Source organism: Cricetulus griseus, chromosome 2, assembly GCF_003668045.3.
Source record: "Cricetulus griseus strain 17A/GY chromosome 2, alternate assembly CriGri-PICRH-1.0, whole genome shotgun sequence".
In the NCBI taxonomy this organism is placed as follows: domain Eukaryota; kingdom Metazoa; phylum Chordata; class Mammalia; order Rodentia; family Cricetidae; genus Cricetulus; species Cricetulus griseus.
Window position 1 is genome coordinate 84,773,062 of NC_048595.1, and position 24,809 is coordinate 84,797,870.

At 38.2% G+C, this 24,809-nt stretch overlaps 1 protein-coding gene across 2 annotated transcripts in view; it reads left to right on the forward strand.

The window, feature by feature from the left end:
- Positions 1-24,809, forward strand: part of Shoc1 (shortage in chiasmata 1) — a 79,947-nt gene that overhangs the window by 48,422 nt on the left and 6,716 nt on the right. For both annotated transcript variants that reach the window (XM_035439865.1, XM_035439864.1), the window contains exons 16-24: positions 879-983; positions 4,333-4,511; positions 5,721-5,793; positions 8,360-8,429; positions 10,239-10,417; positions 10,613-10,730; positions 11,706-11,817; positions 13,740-13,861; positions 18,896-18,989. In XM_035439865.1, the coding sequence (XP_035295756.1) occupies positions 879-983; positions 4,333-4,511; positions 5,721-5,793; positions 8,360-8,429; positions 10,239-10,417; positions 10,613-10,730; positions 11,706-11,817; positions 13,740-13,861; positions 18,896-18,989 (1,052 nt within the window). The remainder of the gene's footprint in view (positions 1-878; positions 984-4,332; positions 4,512-5,720; positions 5,794-8,359; positions 8,430-10,238; positions 10,418-10,612; positions 10,731-11,705; positions 11,818-13,739; positions 13,862-18,895; positions 18,990-24,809) is intronic.

Below are 24,809 nucleotides of genomic sequence, written 5' to 3' on the forward strand. Positions count from 1 at the left end.
GAGCACTGCAACAACAAAAATAAAATAGGGCCAGCAAGATGCCTTAGCAGATAAAGGCACTTGCTGCCGAGCCTGGTGACCTGATTTTGATTCCCAGAACCCACATGGTAGAAAGACAGACACACTCTTGAAAGTTGTCTTCTGACCTCCACACGCATGTATGGAATATACATGCCCTCCTCTCCCCATCTCACACTTATACATTAAGAAGAATCCAAGCTGGGCGTTGGTGGCACACCCCTTTAATCACAGCACTCGGGAGGCAGAGGCTAGGTGGATCTCTGTGAGTTCGAGACCAGCCTGGTCTACAAGAGCTAGTTCCAGGACAGCCTCCAAAGCCACAGAGAAACCCTGTCTCAAAAAAAAAAAAAAAAAAAAAAAAAGAATCCAATCATTCATCTTCAGAAAGTTCTGGAAGTGCATAGGACAGGTTAAGTAGGCAATTGGCTTGTCCTTCTGAATACTTCTCTTATGTGAGTCATATCTCTGAGCTAATACTTTGAGATATCTCCATTTCAAAGTATTTCTTCTTTTTCAAATCTCTACTTCTGTCTTAACCACTTGGTAAGTTAATTTAATTTTCTTCTTGATTAGAACTGTTTAGGTTTTTTCCAACAAAAATAAACATAATTGAATATTCCTTGCCAATAGGGGATGAGCTGGGCAGTTAGCTGCCTGGGCTTAGTGCTATCTTGAGCGTCACTTATCCTTACTAAAGCTGTGCCCTCATCCATAATGAGATCACAGTAATCATGGTAGGATTATTAGAGTCAGTGGACTAGCTTGCTTATCCACAGCCTAACATTAGCTGTTATTACTAAGCAGATCTGATACATACTCTAAAACGCAATGTGTTAACTATGCTTTTGTTTATATAGGTAAAAATGATGACAGAGAAATGAAGTTCAGACATGCTGCTCTCTTACATCTCCTGGTAACAATCAGAGATGTCCTTTTAGCATGCAGCTTGGATACAGCATTAGGTTGGTAGAGAATTTTTTAATTTTTGCTTTCTTTTTGTTGAATAGTCCATCTGAAATACCTTGCTTTTCTGAAAAAAATACACTTCTTGAAAAATTATGTAGCCTTTTCGCCTATTACACTGATCAACATATATTTTGTCATAATTGTCATTGGGATGTGTGTGTGTGTGTGTGTGTGTGTGTGTGTGTGTGTGTGTGTGTGTGTGTGTAGTATATATTATATACATTTTGGTGCTAAGGATCAAACTTAGGACCTCTTAATATTTTAATACTAAATAAGCAGTCTATCACTAAGCAAGACTCATCTCAGACTGGAAATAGTTATTTACGCTGTTAGTCTAGGTCTGAATTATAGAGTTCTGATGGCCTTGTACAGGTCTGAATGTATAATAAAAGTTGTGCACTGGTTTTTAATGTGAAATTTGACATCTTGCCATATACATTTTAGGTCCTTAGTGTGTGTTTGGAACTTTTGCTGTACAAAATAATTTAGCCCTTACTGTACAGTGGATGGGGAACCATTGAAAAGAGATGCTACTGGCTTAGATTTGTTTTTAAGTTAATTCTGGGCCCAGAGAGATGGCTCAGTGGTTAAGAGTATATATGCTCTTACAGTGGACCCCAGTTCAGTTTCTGGCCCCCATATTGAAGAGCTCCAGTGGGATTGTTGCCTCTGACCTACAAACATACACATACAGATAACTAAAAATAAATTTGGGCCAGACATTGGTGGCTCACGCCTTTAATCCCAGCACTCAGGAGGCAGAGGCAGGTGGATCTCTGTGAGTTTGAGGCCAGCCTGGTTTCCAGAGCCAGTACCAGGATAGGCTCCAAAGCTACACAGAGAAACCCTGTCTCGAAAAAACAAAACAACAACAACAAAATTGGGGAGGGGCAGGGTTTCTCTGTGTAGCCCTGACTGTCCTGTTCGACACCATGACTGGCCTACAAGAAATCATTTTTAAAAGTTAAGACTGACAACAGTATTAAGAATTTGTAATGAGCTAGGCAGTTGGTGGCACAGTGTCTGGGAGGCAGAGACAGGCCATCTCTGTAAATTCAAGACCAGCCTGGTTTACAGAGTGAGTTCCAGGACAGCCAAGGCTACACAAAGAAACCCTGTCTCAAAAAACAAAACGAACAACAACAAATCAGTAATGAGAATCAGATTTTTTTTACAATTTTTTATTTAAATTAGAAACAATCTTATTTTACATATCAATCCCAGTTCCTTCTCCCTCCCATCCTTCCATGCCCTCCACCGACCTCCCCCTCTCATCCACTCCCCAGGGAGAGTGAGGCCTTCCGTGGGGAACCATCAAAGTCTGTCACATCATTTAGGGCAGGGCCTAGGCCCTACCCTCTGTGTATCTAGGCTGAGAGAGTATCCCTGCATGGGGAATGCTCCTAAAGTCCATTCATGCACTAGGGATAAATGCTGCTTCCACTGCCAGAGGCCCCATAGACTGCACAGGCAAGAATCAGATTTTTAAAAATTGAAAAAAAGGAGGTAAAATGTAAGTCAGTATCTTGTGGCTGGAGAGATGGCTCAGAGGTTAAGAGCACTTCCAGAGGATCATGGTTCAATTCCCAGGACCAACATGACAGCTCACAACTGTCTATAACTTCAGTTCTAAGGGATCCAGCATTCTCACACAGACATACATGCAGGCAAACACTAAAGCACATAAAAATAAATAGATAAAAAGGAATTATTAAAGACAAAAAATAATAAGTCAATATAAATGTTACCTGTCAGCCTAGCAGTACTAATATAAGAATTAACAGGCATATGCATATAAATCATATGGAATAAGAATTAGATGTTTTAAGTTATCATTTCACTAATTACACAAATATCGTGTCAACATCCGATATACAGAAGTTACCAGGTGCTCTGCAGCAAAATTCACAAAACTCAATGGGCCCCAAAATCTCATAGGGAGCTTGTCAAGAAGAAATTCTTGGGATAAAAATCTAGATTTACTAAATATGAATCTTCAAGGTCAAGATTGGGCTCTTTCATGTTTAAGTTGCTCTTTGTAGACAGGTACTGTTGTATATGCTTGTAATGCCAGCTTTTGGGGAGGCTGAAAGAATCCCATGAGCCCTGGAATTGGAGACCATCCTGCAGAACATAGTCAGACCCTGTCCTGTGTGCATGATTTAAATACCAATGTTTTAGCAGATGCACAAATTAATTATGAATAAATACCATTTACTTTACCCAGAGTTTTTATATTCTAATGATATTGTCATGTTCATTAAAAAAAATTCAGGTACAAAGTTGCATAAATTGAATAGTAAAAAAATTCCAATGAATAAGTATTTCAAAAGGATTTCCATGTAAGTGTAGATTCTGAGGTTTACAGGAAGAGTGAATTAATAATGCTCAATAAGCAGGAAGCAGGAGAGATAAGATATATTCAAAGTATGAAAATATGTACAAGTAAATTAATGTTATAGAGTGTAAAAAGAGAGATGTGGTATTAATTTTCTAGCTTCACCCAATTTTAAGGACATTATATGTTTGAGGAGGAATATGTGCTTATCTGATTTCAGCATTGTACCGATTAATACCAGAACTTGGGAGGCAAAAACAGGTGGATTTCTGTGATTTGAGGCCATCCTGGTATACAGAACAAATTCTAGGCCAGCTAAGAATATACAGTGAGATCCTGACTGAAAAAAAATAAGAAAAATAAAACAGTATTTCCCAGATATGCATGTATCAAAATATCACATAGTAAGTACTTCACAAGCGTGTACAGTTTTTAGTAGTATTTATGCATTGGGTATAAATTTAAATTAAAACAACAACAAATTTTTATTAAAATCAGAATAGGACTAAATGAAATATTAGCTGTCACTATTTTGTTTTCATTTCTGCTTATTTTATTTTTATGTTCTGTGTTTGGGTGTTCTGCATTGCCTGCAGAGACCAGAAGAAACATCAGATTCTCTGGAACTAAAGTTACAGACAGTTGTTATCTATCATGTGGGTGCTGAGAACTAAACCTCCTCCATCCTCTGGAAAAACAGCCAGTGCTCTTAACCACGGAGACACCTCTCCAGATCTATTAACCAACACCAAAGACTGATTTCCTAGCTGGGCATGGTGGTGTACACCTTTGATCCTGGCACTCAGTATGCAGCAGGAGGATCTCTTGTGAGTTCCAGGCCAGTCTGGTCTACATAGTGACTTCCAGGACAGCCAGGGCCTACATAGGGAGACTCTATCTCAAAAATCAAAAAACAAAAATATTTATTTTCTTTTAGTGATTTTTGCCATGGAGTTATACCAAAAAAATAAAGGACTTAACATTTTTCCCTAATTTTTCTTTAATAGGATATTTGTCAAATGCAAAAGATATCTACAAAAGCATGTTGGACTCCTGCTTGGATAACATTTGGAGACAGCTGAAAATTTTACAGTTTACTAAGGGGAAAAGGCCTAAAACCAACTATAAGATCGAAGAATTACAATGTCAGATACTAAGCAGGTTGCAAAGTCAACAACAAATTAAGGTTGAGTATTAAGCTAAAGCAGATAAAGTAACTAGTATAAATAAGGGCGGTATAAAATGATTTTATGCATTTAACTTTTAAGTTATAAATAGGCTACATTTGGCCCTTGACAGTTTCCTCCTTAAGGAAGATAACTGTAGTCTGAGATTCGGAGAAAGGGGGATTCATGTCATTATTCATTGCCTTCCAATTTAAAATGCTTTAATTTCTGTTATAAAGTGTTGTCATGGATTGATTCTCCATAGGATTGGTTCTCCCAACATGGTATTTGTATAAGATCATGGAAATTTACATTGTAATATAACTACAATAATTTATTTTTGGGTAGTGACCTAGAATCTCATCTGACATGATATTGTAAAAAATATTTTATGTATTTTTATTTTCTTACCCACCCTACATCAATTATATGAGAGCTGAATTAATGAAGGTTTAAGGCAAAATACCTCTTTAAACCTAATAAAACAAAATACAGCTTGAAACATAATCTAGCAGAAGAGCATGACAAGTGGTCACACTAAATCTAAATACAAATTTATATGGGTTTTCCCTTTTCCACTTCATCACTCCTTTAACTTTATAGTTTGAAAGTCTTGAATGACTTTTGTAAGTCATTAAATTAAATCAATATATGAGAAATTTACCATTGAACCTGATTCTCTGCTCCCCTCCAGAAAAGAAACTGCATGCAGTGAAGGAGAGTGCAGCAGCTACTCCTTTTCTCCAGTAATTTCAGACTTGTGGGGCTGACATTAACAGTAAAAACCAGGATGAGACAACTGGTGTGTAGATATTACAGTCAGGAATGCTGAGGCCCTGACTCAGAACACTTCCCTCAGTGGTATCTGCTGTGACTGGGATTTAGAACAAGGGGATTTACTTTGTAACCTGTGTGTTCCCTTTTTGTTTGTAAGACAGGGTTGTCTTGCAGAAGAGGCTAGTCCTCCTACCCGGGCCTCCTGAGTGCTGGGTTCACCTGGCAACTCTATTCTCGTCTTCATTACTTTTATCTGACCAGTTAAGTTTGCTAGTTTTATCACTAGCAAAACTGTGAAAAAGAATAATCCAGCTGGAATATACCTCAGGGTAGAGTACTTGCTAGCATTTGTGAGGCTCTAGGTGTGACCTCCAGTACCACAAAAAAAAAAAAAATACATTAAGAGAAAAATAATCATTCAGCAATGCGTGCCAAATTCTTATTTTGTCCAGGTACTAATTATAATAAGAATGGACTCCGATGGAGAAAAGCATTTACTTATTAAAACCCTTAAGAAAATAGAAGGTAGGAGCATTTAATTTATGTTTCATTTAGTAAATGCCTTAAGTTATGCAAATGTAATCATCTGTTATTGACAGTAAAATACCATAAATTTGTCTTCTCAAAATCTAAGACTCAGTGGGGTTTCACCAATGATTTGATTCTCCAGTTGCTCTCATCAGTATTTAACTAACAAATTTTAAACCAGTGTAGACTGTAAGTCTGCAGTATATCTATAATGTATTTTATTAAGAATTGACATTTTGCAAGCCGGGCATTGGTGGCGCATGCCTTTAATCCCAGCACTCGGAAGGCAGAGGCAGGTGGATCTCTCAAAAAACCAAAAAAAAAAAAAAAAAAAAAAAGAATTGACATTTTGCCTTGCATTGGTGGCACATGCCTTTAAACCCAGCACTTAGGAGGCAAAGGTATGTTACGATAAATCTTTCTGCCAAAAGCCGCCTGAGCCCCACCACCACATGTGAGCTTTATGCCAGCCGCCACCCGAGTTAGGCCCAAATGAATACACAGAAACTTGTATTAGGTTCAAAGCTGCTTGGCCAATGACTAGGATTCCTCATCTGTTAGCTCAGTCTTAACTATCATAAATCTATATATTTTATAAGATTTATCTTATTGGATGCCTCATTGGCGTCCCTCCTTGCCGGTGGATCACATTTGCAGCTGGAGCAGGAGCGGAGGGGAAAAGAGGGACGCTTCCTGTTTCTCCTTCACTTAAATATGAGTCTCCTTGCTATGTCACTTCCTGCCTGGATCACCACTACTCTACTACATTTCCCAGAATCCTCTTTGACTTCTAGTCCCGTCTAACTTGCTGACTTATTAGCCAAACAGTATTTTATTTAACAATCAATAAGATAAACATACACAGTACATTCCCCATCAGAGGTAGGCAGATCTCTGTGAGTTTGAGGCCAGCCTGGTCTACAGAGCGAGTTCCAGGACAGCCTCCAAAACAATACAGAGAAATCCTGTCTCGAAAAACAAAAAACAAAAAACAAAACAAAACAAAAATAATAATTTACATTTTATAGATTACTCCCTAGTTGCTACATTGATACTAGCTGATTACAACTCAGTTTTATGAACAAAGAAAAAATTCATAAAGATTATGTAGCATACTACATCTTACAGGTAGTAAGTAAGTAACTGAGGAGATTGTATCTAGTCAATTTTCTCATTTCAGTGTATACTTCAGCTCTGCTCACTGATACTCCCCTTGCTAGCCCTTTCTTCTTTGAACTTTGGAACCCATTGCATATATGCAGTTTCTATTATTCTGTAACTTAAACGTGACTTTCTCCCACAAGCCATTTCTTCCTCGGTAGCCCTCGCATATGGAAGCTGAACATTTTCCTTTCAAGTTTTTATTTACTTGTGTGTATGAATGTGAACTCCTACCTACATGATGGAGAGAACCAATGCCTGCAAGTTACTTTCTGACCTACACACACAAACAAACACACTAAATAAATAAGTCAAGAAAGTGCTACATAGTATCAGCACGTGATGCAGAGGTGAGGAAATGATTGAAAGTTGCATCTCTTATCTGGGCTCAAGCTGAGTACCCAGTTGCTTTTGAAACTGTCTTCATTGTCTGCTGACACAAAAATTTTGAATATACAACTGGGAATGTTTGAAGTCTTTCAAACTGACAACTATGCTAGCTGGGCTTTTTTTTTTTTTTTTTAAATCTAGTGAGAGGGGAAAAAAATCTGGTTTCATTTTGCACATGTTTAAAGATCTAGTAAGTCACTCACCATGTCATTAATTGGTTTTTAGGATCATTTAGACTTTAGATGATGCGAGTTACCTTATGATCTATATAAAGAAATAGCACTCGTCCTTATTGCTACCAAACTGTGTTACCAAGTAATATTACACATAATGGTTAGCCATTACTATGCCATTATTACATAATAACTTTGTGATCTTTACAATTTATGGAAGTACACTAATAGATTATAGAAGTAATTTAGACTTAGTTTAACTGTTCTTTAATTAGTTATGTCAACCAAAAATAAGGTAGATGAATATAAGGAAACAATGTTTGAAATTTATATTTTGTTTAAACACTAGTAAGAAATTTAAAGTTGTGAATGGATGGTGCTCAACAAGTTCTCTTTCTTATACTGACAGTAAACAAATGCAAACACATGCTTGTTCATATCACATTGAAATACACTCCCTTGCTGAGTTTGTTATGCACTTATTTTTTGGCTAGAGAAAAAATAAGAATCTACTATTATTTGGGACAAAATAAGATTAAATGTGCAACTAATGAGTGTTTAATATGGCTGTTTTAAAATGAAATGTTGACTGTTTTTGTTGGCATAAAAACTTTAGATGGACATGATCTTTGTGTATACACACCAGAAAAATTGTTTATATTATAAGCTTTCTAGTAAACTAGACTTAGAAATGTAATCTGGAAAATCTTATTTCAAGTAATTTCCTTTCTTACAGAATTTCAGTTCATTTTTATGGGAATGAAATGTGTGACACTGGCAAAAAAATTATAATTTTTTTTTAAATCTTGTTGAAAGAAAACTCCCTTTTCCCCCAACAGGCTTAACATTGACTGTTTTACGTTCAAATGAGAGAAAAGATTTTCTGGAAACTACTGGTGTTTTAAAAGGGTAAGATTGTATTCTTTTAATCTATAGCATAGTTCCACAGGAAAGGGAGAGCTCCCTGTGAAGTTGGGGCTGTGCTGTAGCTCAGTGTGGGGGTGCTCACAGGCCAGGAGTGAGCCCTTGGACTTGATCCCTATCCCTTGAGAAGGTGATCCTCTTAGAGTTCTGTTTAAGAGAATCTGAAGTCTATGGCTTTATTCTGCTTGTGAAAAATGCCTTAGAACACTTTAACTCTCAACATAGGCATGCCTATTTAATAAAATTAGCATCCATGAATTTAGTTCAGTCATATTTTAATATTCCCAAATTATCATCATCATTGTTGTTAGAATAGAATTAGAAATACTACCGGGCAGTGGTGGCACGCATCTTTAACCCCAGAATTGGGGAGGCAGAAGTAGGCAGATGTTTGAATTCAAGGCCAGTCTGGTCTGCAGATGAGTTCTAGGGCAACCAGGACTACAAGAGAAACCCTGTCTCAAAAAAAAAAAAAAAAAAAAAAAAAAAAAAAAAAAAAAAAAAAAGGAAAGAAATACCTTTTAAAACATTGTTTTCTTCAGTTTTTTGGATTGTTATATCTCCTTCCTTTCTTCCTGGGGAGGGTCTGCTAATAAATAATAAAACTAGTATTGGATTGATTTTTGTTTGGTTGGTTGATTGCTTTTATGAGACAGGGTTTCTCTGTTTAACAGCCCTGGCTGTCTGTCCTGGAACTCACTCTGTAGACCAGGCTGGCCTCAAGCTCACAGAGATCTTCCTGCCTCTGCCTTCTGAGTGCTGGGGTTAAAGGTATGTGCCACCTTTATTTTGTCTTATTTCACCTAGATATTATTTCTAATATTGGAATACAGATAATGAAAAGAAATATAAATAAAATAGAAGCCCATAAGAACTAGGTATAAACATTTTAAACTTCTGGATTAATCCAGATAGAAAGGAGTAGTGGAGGGTTTTAATTACAGTGGGTGCTGTATTACATGAAGATGATGAGAAGGAAACACTTACACAACTGTGTCATCATTTCTTTTTTTTCTTTTTTCTTTTTCTTTCTTTTCTTTTCTTTTTTTTTCCAGGCAGGGCTTCTCTGTATTGCTTTGGAGGTTGTCCTGGAACTCTCTCTCTCTGTGTAGACCAGGCTGGCCTGGAACTCACAGAGTTCAGCCTGCCTCTGCCTCCCGAGTGCTGGGATTAAAGGGGTGTGCCTACCAACACCTGGCTCTTTTTTTCCCCCCTGTATGTGTCCATCATTTCTTGTTTTCATTCAACACTTATGAAGCCCATTGAGAAGAAACAACTCTATCTGACAGTTGTCAGAAAATACCCTACTATGTAGATTCTCAAAACTAAGACTTTACATTGGTGAGGTGAGGCAGTTTTTTATGTTGATATCTACTATTGATGATACTCGGATAATAAAATCAGAGTTACATTATGAGCAGATGAAATTTTGTATGTTCTGGTATGTTTTAAAGTATGATATCCAAGAGAAAGATAAACTGAAGCTGGATGGTGGTGCACACTTTTAATCCCAGCACTAAGGAGGCAGAGACATTTGAGGCCAGCCTGGTATACATAGTGAATTCCAGACAGCAGGGCTACATGGAGAGACTGTCTGAAAAAGTATAAACGAAACAAAACAACAGCAAAAGAAAGATAAAATTCGATTAACATAGTCAGAAGCGTTGAGCAAAAAGCGTTCCAGTGCTTTTCCAGTTGAATAGGTGAGGTCAGGAGAGCACAGGAAGCCATCTTTACTGCTCGGCTAAAGAATGACAAGTGTACTTCCATGTCTTGTCCTGCTTTTGTCTTCAGTGCAAGTTCCTGTGTGGTTGTGCATAATCACAGTATCGGAGCAGATTTTCCCTGGAGCAGCTTCTCACTGGTGGTAGAGTACAATCACGTGGGACACTCTTGCTGGCCTAAGCACTGCCAGCAGTTGAACGTTCCTTTCCTGGCCTTTAAAGTCGTTCTTCCAGACACAGCTCTGAAAAGTAAGGAGATAAGCCAGTGTCCTGCTCTCCAGTAGAGGAGAATTGTTCTGTTTGAAGAAATACTTTTCTTTGTTAGGATTTCTATTTATAGAATAAACATTGCATTTATATAGTTTCTTTAACATACTACTGTTTAATAAAAAAGAGAAAGGTGTGGTAGAAGAAAATATAAACATTTATAATTCTCTTATTTAGGAAACACCTTGCTGGATAGATTTGGTGGGTTTCTCTTGGAAATTCAGATCCCATACATATTTTTTGCATCTGAAGGATTGCTTAATACCCCAGAAATACTCCGGCTGCTGGAATCTGAGTAAGCCACACTTTTTAGTTGTTGGTCTCAGCAACTTCAGTATGTGTATGTGTGTGTCCTGATTAGTAAATACGATATGCATGCTATCCCTTATCTTCCTAATCCAAGACTAGAATATTACAAGAACTTCTTTCCAAAGAGCATATCAATTTATATTTCCAGTCCCTAAAGTACAACTATTGAATAATATCTTTTATAATACTAATTTTATGGACAAAATGAAATTTAATTTTTCTTTAATTTGCATTTTATTTAAATTTCTCTTGTTACCAGCACTAAAAATATCTTGTGTGTTCTTTTTTTGGGAATTACATGTTCAGACATTTGAACCATTTGCAATATTTATAATGAGAATTTTTGCTTAAAAACAGCATGGAAAACAGGACTGTGAAGTTCTAGATGAATGGTTTTGTTTTCAGATCATTAGTTTTAAGGTTATACCAACATTGAGTGTTTTAAATTAAAAAATACTGTATCATAGTACACAGGAATATTGAGGTGAACATCAATGGAGGAAAACTGAGTTATTACTTCAGATAAAATCCAAGTCAATATTCCCAGCACCCAGGTTGGGTAGCTCATAAACACCTGTAACTCCAGAGGTGACCCAGGGAATCCGATGCCCTGTCCTGGCCTCCATGGGCAGTGGAATGCACATGCACTCACACATACACGTGCATACACATACATAAAAATTAAAACTAAATCTTTAAACAAACAAAATTTAAAAAGAGATGAACACAATTCAAGGAGAAACCAATAGAAAGTACACCAGAGGCCTTCCAAGCTGAGCAGGTACAGATTAGAGAAGTGTCTGGTTTCTTTCATATACTGAATGAATTTCCTTTCCCAAATTTAAAGAGTAAGTTGATTTATGGGGAAAAAACCCCACAAAACCCAGAAGGACAGCACAATACTCTGAAGAGCGTTCTTAGCCATAGCTTTATTTTCACTGGAGAATATTGTCTTTCACAGCTATAATATCACACTAGTGGAGAGATGCTGCTGTGAGTCACTGAAACTCTTCGGGAGCACAGAGTGTTATGTAGTGGTCACAATCGATGAGCAGACTGCTGTAGTTGTGCAGGTAAAACTGTGTAATAACAAATAAAAACTCAGGTGGGAAGTGAATCTGGGAGGGCCAGCATGAGGAGTAAAAAACAATACATTCAAAGGTATGAAATTATCACATTAATAAAATATATTAAAATTAGAAAGTCAAGCATATTAAAATAATACCATTGTGTGATTTCTTTTTTATATGGAGCTTAACTACAATCTGTGATCTCTTCTAAATTTTGCAAATGGGCACAGTGCTAATTACCACCATGGAAAATGGCTATCAATCTTTCTGGATACCATATACATTTTAACATACTTAAGGAAGATAAAGACAAGTCAAGCAAAGTAGTGTATATCTGCAACCCTGAAATTTAGAAGACTAAGACAGGATTGCAAGTTTAATACCAACCTGAGTTATATGGCAAGAACCTAACTCAAAACAAACAAAATGATAAAATAAGTAAAGAATCTTTAGCATTGTATATTGGCCTATTTTTAAATTACCTATAGAAAAATTAGTGTAGGAAGTTTAAAAAAAATAAATACTCAGAGCTAGGGTTAATAGACTGCTTGGCTAGCATGCACAAAGCTCCAAGTGTGATCACCAGCTGTACAAACAAAACAAGATAAAGAAAACCAAGAATCAGCCACTCTTTCGTATAAGAAAGTATGGCATAATTGTATATGGCTAGGTAGTCCATTCATTACTTCTTTTTTATTTTATGTGTATATGTGTGTGATTGTGTGAGTTTATGTGCACCACATGCACACAGGTGCTCAAGGATTCCTGGATTGGAATTAGAGGCGACTTTAAACTGCCCAATCTGAGTGCTGGAAACAGAACAGATCTAGGCTCTCTGTGAGAGGAGTGAGTGGTCGTAACTGCGGAGCCATCTTTCCAGCCCCCAAAAAGTATAATACTAATTGATGGTTAAAAATGTGGAATTTTCTCTAAGGCAAATAGGGATTACTTAAAATTTGTTTTTTAAAGAGAGACTCTCCAAAAATACATAGAATTTGGACCTGCCTCCTCACCTGCAGTACTGCCACCCAGCTGGGTACCCAAACCACAGCTGCTGACACATTAACTTAGGACAGTGAGACTCATAAATTTGTTAAAATACATAATTTGGAAGTTAAGATGTATAAATTCTTGGAAGAGACTTCTTTTATGTTTGCTTGACTGACGTACCAGTTGCAGAGAAATGGAGATTGGAGATCAAGTTTGATAATACAAAATATAAAATATTGGTAAATGTGGTGAGGTCTGATTTGATGAGCAAAAATTACTATATAAGAATTTTAAAGTGGAAAAGTTCAAGTACTGGATCCTTAAAGAGACAGTGTTTCCTTAATATTTAAAGTTCTTAATTATTTGTTGACTTGGAAAAACTGTCTTAATCCACAGTTATAGAACTTCTGTTAGAAGGAGGGCATGTCTTAAATGCCCTTTATTAAATGTCCTATTGAACTTTAATTATTGAAGAAAAGGGAGAATCTAGACCATTGAGGGACCCTGGAAGTCTACCAAGCCTACCCTTTTAACCTGCAGTGCAGGCTCCAGGGCTTGAATCAGGTCACAGTGCTCACATGGCAAGTGCTCTTACAGTTGCACCATCAACAGGTTATCCCACAGGTTTTTAAATGTACTTTCTGTTGCCTTGGAGTAGCCAGAGCCCAGCCCAGGCACTTTATCAGCACAGGAGCACTAATTTGGCCATTTTATTGATATCTTGGGCTGTGGAATACTCACGAGGCTTCCTGGTAGATGCTATCACTAGTTTCTTATTTTATGTATACTGCAGCTTTCCTCCAGTTTCTGGATGATTTTCACTTTTACATTAAACCATACCCATGCCTCTTAAGTTACCATTTATATACTAGACTATTGAAATTGTTAAACAGTAGTCAACCTGATGTATCTTTCTGTTTTCTTCATTTTTATAGGACCTAGGAGAATTATATTATGAGAAGGCATCAGACAATATCATTATGAGATTAATGGCATTGTCATTCCAGTATAGCTGTTGTTGGATAATACTATATCCCAAGGCAACATTAAATTCAGAGTAGGTAAACATTTCTTCCTCCAAAGTCATGATCATAGTATTCTTCAGTCCTCTTTACACACCAATGTTCGTCTAGTGCGCTTTAAGTGAGGGAGTTCTGGGGATGGAGTCAGGACACTGAAAAAAAAACTCTGGAGATGACACATGTTGTCCTGGACATTCTGTTCAGATCATCCCCTCTTACCCCCTCTCATTAAGAGTTATTATTTTATTTTCTTGATTTCTTTGGAATCCTGGGCTTGTTTGCTAAAAGATAAATCATTTTAAACCACTTCTAAAATCATGTTAATACACTGAATTCATAACTGTTTTGTTATATTTATGTCATTGATGGGCTTAACCAAAACATTAGAAAATGCCATGGCCAGACAACGGCTTGAGTCATCACTGTATTTTTCCTTTCCTTTACTGATAAACATAATAAACATTTCTTCGTTATCCTCCGCCAGCCAGCTTTTCTCTCTCAGGACCATCAACAGTGCTTTTTATCTTGCACTGCTACGAAGTGTCTCAGACCATTGCAGTGGTCTGTTGCTATAAACTCCCCAGTTCCGTGACACTCCCATGCCTTTGATTGTCCACCTTTCTAAGTACTTTCCCCTGACTGGATATCTTCTTTGTGTCAGTCTCTGAATATATTTGTTTTGAGTTCACTTTCTCTCCTGTTCTATTCATTATTCATCTTATCTACTACAGCTTTGTCAGTATCTGTTGGTATATAATGATTTTGTTTCTTTCTGCAGCTGCAGTCTTTCTTGAAAATTCCTGGAACAAATCTCCAAATATTTACTAAATATTTCCACTCTCATATTCCATAGTCTCTCAAGTTAACATGTTCAGATATGAACTGACTGTATGGTCTCTGTCCCCTCCAAACCTGTATTTCTGCTTATCTGCCTTTTAGGAATTTTTGGCATTATCTTCTATCCATCTAGCCTGCATTTATATTACCAATACCCTAACTCAGATTCTCACTGTTTCCTGTGGATTGTTTCACTACCTGTTAGAGTTGTGCTTAAATTAAAGGCATGCTCTATGGAACATGAACCATGGAGAACATGGATGGGAGGAAGAGGGGCAGAGAGAGCGTAAATGGGCAGGGGTCTGTCTTTTAAAGGGGTCCTCTACACCTGCGTGCAGACATAGTTCCCATGGAACCCTGGGCTGACCAGGGTACTGCCTGAGTGGATTCTGCCAAGTATTAGGGGCAGGCCAGCATAATGTCTGAACCTTTCAATCCCACCTTTACTTATTATTTTTTTTAAAAAATGGTGGGGTGTTAGACATGGCAGATTAAGGAATGAGGGCATTGAATTCTCAAGACTGCTTCCTGCTGATGTGGGGGGTGTTGACTATCTTTGGGGAACCTGAGAAGGTTGGGGTGCTGACATGTCCTGAGGTGGCTGGTTGTTTCATCTCAGTCCAGGCTGTATGGAACTCCCTGGAGCCTCTTAGACCTGGCAATATGTTGGCAGAGCAGAGGACAAGGTTAAGTTTAGAAAAAAATTTTTCTTAGGTCCTTGAGGAGAAGATTGTAAGATGAGGGAAGGGTTCAGAAGGGTTCCCCAGGGGTCCCAACATGAGGGAAGGGAGTCCTGGGACCAGGGAAAGACTGAATAATATTTATTTGGAGTGAATCTGACCTGTTTTTTTGGATCCAATTCAGTTCCCTGGAACTCACAAGAATCCTTAGAGTTTGTGAAAACATAAGTATTAGGCACATTAGCAGCATATTCATGTTAGAAGCAATTTGGCTGAAAGGACAGATATTTTTTAGGACAATGAAAAGCACCTTAATCTTAACCTTGTAGTTATGATTGTATAGTGGTATTGTAGAACTTTACTGACTGAACAGTAGCATGAGAAATAGACAAATCCAGAACATATTTCATTCTTTTTAATGTCTCAACTCACTTTATCATTACTTAAGTCTTTTTAAATCCTCAGACCTTCATAACTTTAATCCATACAACTTATATTACCATCTTAGACTTTCCATTCTCAGCCCTTCATAACTTGCATTTATCCACCTTGTTAGACCTTTCCATCCTCAGACCTTTGTCCTAGACCTTCCATCCTCAGACCTTTATACCTTATATTCCCAGACCTTCATACACCTTACGCTTTACTATCTTCACATAGATAAACCCTAAAATACCTGTTCCTGAAATCTGTTTTGCTTTAAGCTGGCAAGACTACCAGTTGTCAAAAGCATCGGAGTTCTTGAGAAGGATAAGATTTTACCTGAATTAATGATTAAAGGATAACAGAGAGCTGCCAGCAGGCTGCATGGACACTCACCCCCAAGGTCCTCCATCCATGTTTTCGGGCTGCAGGACACCTGCCTTCTTGCTGACAACATGTGACCTGTGGATTAGGGACTATAGGAAGACTCGCCTACCATTGACCCAAGCAATGCAGGGAAAATCGATTCTACTGTCCTCTTGTCCATAGTCTGGAGCACTTTGTAGCAGTTGAGGTGAAGAGCAGGGTTGCTCAGTGGCTACCATTGCCATTGACTTGAGATGAAATTTCTTCAGTGCCCGCCAGTCTTCTTGGAGGAAATGGGGTGGGGCCATCAGCTGGCCTATCTCTCTGTTATGAAACATTACACATATACACACACACAATACACAAACAGACACACACACACACACACACACACACACACACACACACACAGAGGCATGCACACATGTGTAAGTCTTTACTGAGTTCCTAGTTACCTACTGAGTACAATACAAACTGTGACCCCTATGTGTGAGGTGTCAGGCATATGACCCTCCTGTATTTTCAGGCTGTTTCTTCACTGCCTTCCAGTTTAGCCAGGTGCTTCCTACTGCCACCCATTTCTTTTCTATGTCTTCAACCGTTTCCTCTAGTGAAACTACACTCATTTTTTTCAGTCCCAGGTACTGTGTTATCTATTCCCTCTTCCTACTCCTTATTCATACCTTTCCATCCTGTGAACTGCTTAGCTCTCTGTTTCTTCTTCTATGTTTTGATTTTTTGGAGTACACACTACTTTTGTGTGGTAGATGCCCAATAATTGTTCATCGATTGAGTCAGCCTTTCCTACCAAATTGCTAACCAGTTTGACTCACTTTTATTCCTGTAATACCACTTCCCACCTAACTCAACAGCAGAATTTATATATTCTTCAAATTGGTTGTTAAAGAAGTATCAATATATTTGACATTGTCTGCGATTTTTTTCACTTTCTTGGCACCACTCTTATTTAGCAGTTTACTGAACTCTTCCTATATAAATATTATCTTGTAAGGACAAATACAAACTGGAGTCTAAGAGTCTAAACATCTTGGCTCTTAACTCCTTTTCTATTAACAAATAGTCCCAGCAAGTCCTTTAACATAGCTAGCCCTTTCCACCTGGCTACAAAATAAAAACTGTGGTTCCTGCTTTACTGCCCTCACTTTGAAGATTAATAAGACGTATAAAACACTTCAAGCTTGGTGTCTACTTATAAATCATGTTAAGCTTTATCCAAAGCCTGGCACTTTTTTAGATAAATTACTTATTTGGAAGTTTTCTAAGGTTGTTTTCAATTGCCAGTTATCTATAGTTTTTGGTTCAATTGAAATACAGGGGAGAATAGCAAAAAATCCCAACTTATTTTTGCCTATCATATAATATTCTGAGATATTTTTATTTTTATCAGAATATACAGTGTGATCATTTATTTGTGACATCATGAATATAATTATTTTCAGAATTCAGAGTTTCATAGTTCTGTTTTATTAGGTAATTGTAACTTTTTGTTTTGCTTTGTTTTTTGTTTTTCAAGACAGGGTTTCTCTGTGTAGCCCTGGAACTCTTTGTAGACCAGGCTGACCTTGAACTCACAGAAATCTACCCACCCTGAATAGGGCACCAACGACAAAGCAAGGATACCACTACAGTCCAACTTGGTGAACCAATGAATTTACTGGTGTTACTTTCAGGAGTGTGGGTGAAGGGTTAACCAGGAGCAGAAATGACTCAATTAGAAAGAACATGAATGACCAAAAGCCCACCCCAGTATGAGTGATGTCTCACCGAAGCTACAAACCTGTACCTCACTGCACAACTTGACAGTCTGCAGAATGTTCTTTCTAGGCAGATCAGCAGGAAGAGGCTCGGACCACCCACACTGCCTGGAGGAGATAAATCAGCCAAGCTGTCTGGAAAAAGCAGAGACCAGGGAAGCTGCCTGGAGAGGCTCAGACCAACTGAACTGTCTTGGGGAAAAGTGCCCCAACCATATGAGCTGTCTACAAATTGTGCAGTGAGCTCCAGGTTTCCAGCATCTGTGAGCTGTCACCTATGTTGGGGTGGGCTTTTGTGGTGCAGCTGTCTTCCAATCATTTCTGCTCCTATAAGTAACCACAGTAAAACACATAGTTCACCAAGTTGGACTTCGGTGGTTACCTTACTTTGGTCTGTCATTGATTCCCTATTTGGGATGGATAGAGGCCTATTCACATCTTCCCAGGAATAGTGTTAGACCACACAGAGGAAGAAGCTGACACACAGGACAGAAAGAGCCAAGAGATGCCTATTAGAGAAGAACACATGCTTGGAGTCCTTAGTAATAGACTGGTAGTCTCCTCCCTGCTGCCTAGAATATATAAACTGGGTAGGTAACAGTAGAAGTAGCCACTCACAAGTCAACATTCACATCTGACCCAGTCACTAACAATAGGAAAGAAGAGTGCTTCTTCTAATATAGCAGCTCATGAAAGAAGGTAGGTGTACTGGTAATAGGTATCCTATTCCCTTGACCCAGAGATGAGTATTCTATGTGTCTAACTTTAGTTCATACAGTCAATCCTGGAGGTAAGAGAGGAGTGAGCCAGATTTTCTCCTCATCCATCGTCTCCTAAACACACCCCAGCATCCCTAGATTTAATAGTGTGGTTAGAGACAGGAGGTGGAAATGTCCTTTCCAGAGAGGGTAAAGTAAGTGCAAGGAGAGGTGGGACATGCCTGCATCAAAATGTCTCATGAGTAAACATGTAATAATGTCACTCTTAGGTACCATCTCACAGAGAAGACACTTCATCACCTCTCACAGATTTATGCAGCTTTAGCTTCCTCTGGTCTTAAATCTGAAGAACTGGATGTAAAGGTATTATTTTCCTATATATTCATAAGTATTGTTCATAAATTAAAATTAGACTTGAACTCAAGTGCCCAGTATGAAGAAACATTATGCAGACACAATTCCTTAAGAGTCAATAAAGATCAGGGTCAAATTATTAAATACACACACACCTCCACACTTCTGTAAACCTTTTATGTGTGTTACATAAACACACACATAAAATACACACAAAATAAATATATGACAAGAACTTAAAGCGCGACATGATGCACATGCCTGTTATCTTGGCACTCAAGAGGCTGAGATGCAAAGTTCATGAGTTCAAAGCCAGTTAGGGAGCTATATTGTGAGACTATCTCAAAAAACCAAAATGACAATGAATGTTTTTAGTTAATTTAAAATCAAGCCATAGTTAGAACTTTTAAAAACCATGTCAGGAGATGGCAAAATAAAAGTTCTTTGATCAAAAGGTGCTCTTCATGAAAGATGTATTGAGTTTTTATCTGCTGCAGAATGGAAATCTCAAGACGTTTTGGTAGGGTAACGTGTACTGGTGATCTCCGGTCTCCTTGCTTGGCCATAAGGCATTTGTCTAAATTCAGGGTTCATTACATTTTTGTTGTCATTTCATTTCTTTCATTTAAGAACTCAGACATTGCCACAGCCTTGCTGTAGTTTCTGAGTACTGTTCTTAAAATCCTTTTGACAGTTAAGATTTGCACCTGTATTCTAGCAACCGGTTGGAGATCTCCACACGAATATCCTGCAAATACCTCAGACTCTGCATGTCCATATGAAACTCCCCTACTCCCCCCAAGCTTGATTTGTGGCATCACTGTTTGGTGACACGGTCGTCTTTGTAGAGCTGCAGTATCTCTGGGATAAGTCTCCTTCCCCTGCCAGCATCACTTCTCGTGCATGTTTTTCAAATGCTTTCCTAACCACCTGTTCCATCCTATGTTGACACCAATTCCATTGTAAGATGCATCTGTGAAAGCCCACTCCCTACACAGTGCACTTCTGGAGGTGAGCGAGCTTGTCTGTTCAAGTCTGTATTCTGGGCACTCAGCACAATGCCAAGTAGAAGGCTATTGGCAAATATTCACGGTTATGTTTTCTTGCTGTCTGCTTTGCTTCTCTGATCTTTCAGCCCCTCCCCCAATATCTGACTCCAGGTTTTTAGTATTAAGAAAATTTGTACAACATCATGATACATACTACTCACAAAAGTAAAATTCTTAGAAAAGTTACCTTTAAATAAATGAATGGCAAATGTAAATGTGTCTTGTTTATTCAAATGAGGATTCATTGCTTGGTCAGCCTCTTCTGAGCATGTAGCAAACAGTTATATGTAAAATGTATCAGTAAAGTGGCACTATGTTCAGATACAGGGACATGGTCCACAGCAGAGAGGGTATGCCCTAAGGAAGACATTTGAGGAGAAAATAAGAGTATTCTGCAGGCAGTTCATTCCAAACAAAAGTCTGCTTCCACCCAGATGCTTTTCAAGTCCATCCTATGAAGTAGTCCAGTTTTGTTTGTCTTACTCTGTTAGTATGTCATTAGTATGCTTATGTATGTCATTATTCTGACTTGATGTCATTATTAAAATAGGCTTGAGGAAGACAGGGATGTAGGTTGGTGGGTAGAGTGCCTGCATAGCATTCACAAGGCCATGGGTTCAGTCTCCAGTACCACATAAAACTGGATGTGGCCATGCATGTAACACCACTGCACTTGGGTCAGTGAAGCAGAAGGATCAGAAGTTCAAGGTTCTCTTTGGCCGCATAAGGAGTTCAAGGATAGCTTGGACTACATGAGACCCTGACTCAAAACCAGAAATAACTAGGGGCTCCTAAACCCATATGTATATGTAGGCACTAGAATGTATTTCTCCTTTATTTAGTTATCATGGCTTTTGTCACTTAGAGAACATCAGTATATTATTAGCACTTTTTTTGTTTCCAGCCATCTTAGCCATAAAAGAAGTCTAAGGATGACATTCCCTTAAATTAAAAGAAGGCATTGGTAGTGTTATCTAAATATTATCTTTTCCATTTGTTAATCTTTCTTTTTTCTTACAGTACTGGTGAGCCAGTTCAAAGCGTTGTGTGTGGTAGACAAGCAAGCATATAGCACTTAGCAATAATCTTAACCTTCTAATTTTAAAACATTTCTATGAATTTCTTGTGAACTCTCTTTGTAGATGATATGAAATATATACATACACAAATTCAGAAATAAGGCCTCTTGATCCTCTTAGTCTAAGCATGAACCCAAGAATTCTTGTCATCATCAATTACTGCAATACTCATTACCATCATCATAAAACTTTGCCTTTTAAACTAAAGTTCCATTTAACTGAGGTTTCATCTCTTCCTGAAAGCATCTTAAACTAACAATGAAATAAAGGTGTGATTAAACAGATAATCTCTATACTCTGTGCATATATTTGTATAAACTTTGAAAAATTCTCTTTTCCAATATATACATTCCAAAAAGGATGTACTAACAGTTTTGTATTTAATATTTTTAAGATTTATTTGTTTTTATGTGCATTGGTGTTTTGCCTTCATGTATGTCTATGTGAGAGTATCTGGACCTTCTGGAACTGTAGTTAAAGATAGTTGTGAGCTGCCATATGGGTGCTGGGAATTGAACCCAGAACCTCCAGAAGAGCAACTAGTACTCTTAACCCCGAGCCATCTCTCTAGACCTGTACTTAATGTTTTGAAAGAAACTAGCTCATACTTATTTTGTGAATTTTTTACCCCTTTATTGTGTATAAGACTCAAACCTAAAGTGTTATGTACCCCAGTACAGGCTCTTCACCTAAGCTGTGTCTCCAGCCTATGCTGTTTTGAATTCCCATTAAACACAAGATTCTTATTTTATTCCCCTGTGTGGGCTCTGGATGTGGCAAGTCTTTTTCTGTCCCTCCAGCCAGCTCCAAAATGATGACATAGAGACTTACTATTAACTATGAAAGCTTGGACTATAGCTCAGGCTTGTTCCTAACTAGCTCTTATAACTTAAATGAACCTGTTTATATTAATCAACATTCTATGATGTGTCATTACCTCTCTTCCATCTTGTATTACCTGTTTCCTCTCCATGTCCCTGGTGTCTCTGTCCTTCTTTCTAGAGTCCTCTCTGTCCCTGGAAATCCTGCCTAACTCTTCCTAGCTACTGGCCATTCGGCTTATTACACCAATCACAGTAATACATTTTCACACAGTGTACAAATATCCCACAACACTCTAGCTCTGTTGCCAGACTACTCCCAGGATTACAGATGCAGGAACCGAAGTTACAGTTGGTTATAAGCTGCTATGTGAGTGTTGGAACTATATCTGTCCTCTGCAAGAACAACTATTCTAAACCACTGAGCAATCCCTCCAGCTCAGAAATTACACACACACACACACACACACACACACACACACACACACACACACACACACACACAATTTTGGCAAGAATATCTTAGAATCAAATAAGCTAAGAATAAATGAACGATTACCAACTAGAATGACTACTCAAAATCAAAACATTTTAAAATTTATTTAGTCATTAACTTTTGAGAATTCTATATATGAATAGAATATATTTTAATCCTATTCATCTCCTATTCTCCCCCCTAACTTCTGAGATATACCTCCTCACCTCTCCAAAATTCATGTCTTTTTTTTAATAGCCCACCAAATCTAATTTGTGTTGTTCATATATTCAGTCACATCCAGTAAGAGCATGGTTGACCTAGTGGAGACTAGATTTCTTTTTTAAAAAATTTAAATTAGAAACAAGCTTGTTTTGAATGGCAATACCAGTTCCCTCTCCCTCCCCTCTTCCCCTGCCCCCCACCTACTCCCCTATCTTTCCCCCTTTCTATTCTCCAGGGAGGATGAAACCTTCCATGGGGGATCTTCAGAGTCATATCATTTGGGTCAGGGCCTAGGCTCTCCCTGGTGTGTCTGGGCTGAGAGAATATCCCTCTCTGTGGAATGGGCTCCCCAAGTCCATTCTTTTGCTAGGGATAAATACTGATCTACTACCAGATGATGGGGAAGGTCCTTCTGTGTATATGTTTATCTTATTGGTTGTTGAATAAAAGTACTGTTGGCCAATAGGAAAGCAAGATAGTTGGGACTATGAGTCAAGGAGGATTCTGAGGAATGTAGTAAAAAGAAATCTTGTGATACAGACAGGAAGTGACATAGCAGGCAGACTCATATATAAGCAAGGACAAGAAGGAAGCTGTTTTCTTGCTCTTCCTCTTGCTCTCTGCTCTGGAGCCACCATGTGATCCCAGTGAGAGAAGATGCCTGTCGCTGGCATCTGTTAAGATAAGTCTTATAAAATATAGAGACTATGGTTATGGTTGATAATTAAGACTGAACTAGCAAGTAATCAATTGGCCAGCAGCACTGTAAACTAATATGAGACTCTATGTGTTATTCATCCACGTGGCAGATGAAAGGGACTTGGAAGCTGGCAGTCTCTGGGTGGGCTGGACCACTGAGACAGGATCCCCAGTGCGCACAGAGACTAGATTCTTAAAGAAAACTAGTTCTCCCTCCCTGAGAAACATGGGTCATCATAGCAACTCAGCTAGGGGTGGGACTTGCAAGCCCCTCTCTGCCCAGGATAGAATGTGGACTAGACTAGCTTGATCTTGCTCAGGCAACAACAGCTGCTGTATTTATGAGTTCAGCAGCCCTGTTGTGTCCAGGAGATGCTGTGCTGTCCAGTCTCTCCTGTCCTCTGGCTTTTTGGTCTTTTTACACCCTCTTCGTCTGAGTCCTGAGCCCTTGGGTGGGAGTGTGACATAAATGTCCCATTTGTGACTGAGCACTCCCAAGACACTGATTTTCTACACTTTGACCAGTTTTAAGTTTCTGTGTTAACCACTGTCCACTGCACAAAGAAACCTGAGGAGGTCTGAGAGCTGCACTGATCTATGGGTAGAGAGACATGATTGTAGAGGGCAGTTTGATATTACATCCAGTTAGCAAAATAATAATAGGTTCACCCTGGAGCCCATGATTTCCCCAGCCATGGACCTTTGTCGATTTACAGTACCAGGTATGCACCTGTAATCAGAGCTTAAGTCTTATTTTTTAAGATTTATTTATTTATTATGTATATAATGTTCTATCTGAATGTACCCCAACAGACCAGAAGAGGGCACCAGATCTCATCACAGATGGTTGTGAGCCATTATGTGGTTGCTGGGAATTGAACTCAAGACCTGTGGAAGACCAACGAGTGTTCTTAACCACTGAGTCATCTCTCCAGCCCCGCTTATGTCTTATTTTAATACAATATCAAAATTAATTTATAAGTATCTTTCATGTTTGGTTTTGAAAACTATTACTCTGTTTTTTATTCATATTTTCATTTGATAACTAATAGAAAAAGCAAAATATTAAATATTACCAGTGATTTTCAAATTGCTCTTCTGTAAGTGAAATATAACACTAAATAATTTTTAAAAGACGTTATAAGTAAATGCCAAATAAAGTGAAGAAAAATGGATTCCAATAATTAGAAAATAGGGTACAATATTGAAAGTGGTGGCATACTCCTTTAATCCTAACATTCAGGAGGCAGTGGCAGGGGGTTCTCTGTAGGTTTGAAACCAACCTGGTCTACATAGCAAGTTTCAGGATAGCCAGGGCTATATAAAGAGACTTGTCTGAGAAATAAAAGAAAGAAAGAAGGAAGGAAGGAAAGAAGGAAAGAAGATAGGAAGGAAACTGGTTATCCTCACAAATGAAAGATCTTGTGTTTCAAATACTAATAAATTATATGAGATTATTATTTAAAAAATCACTTAGATTT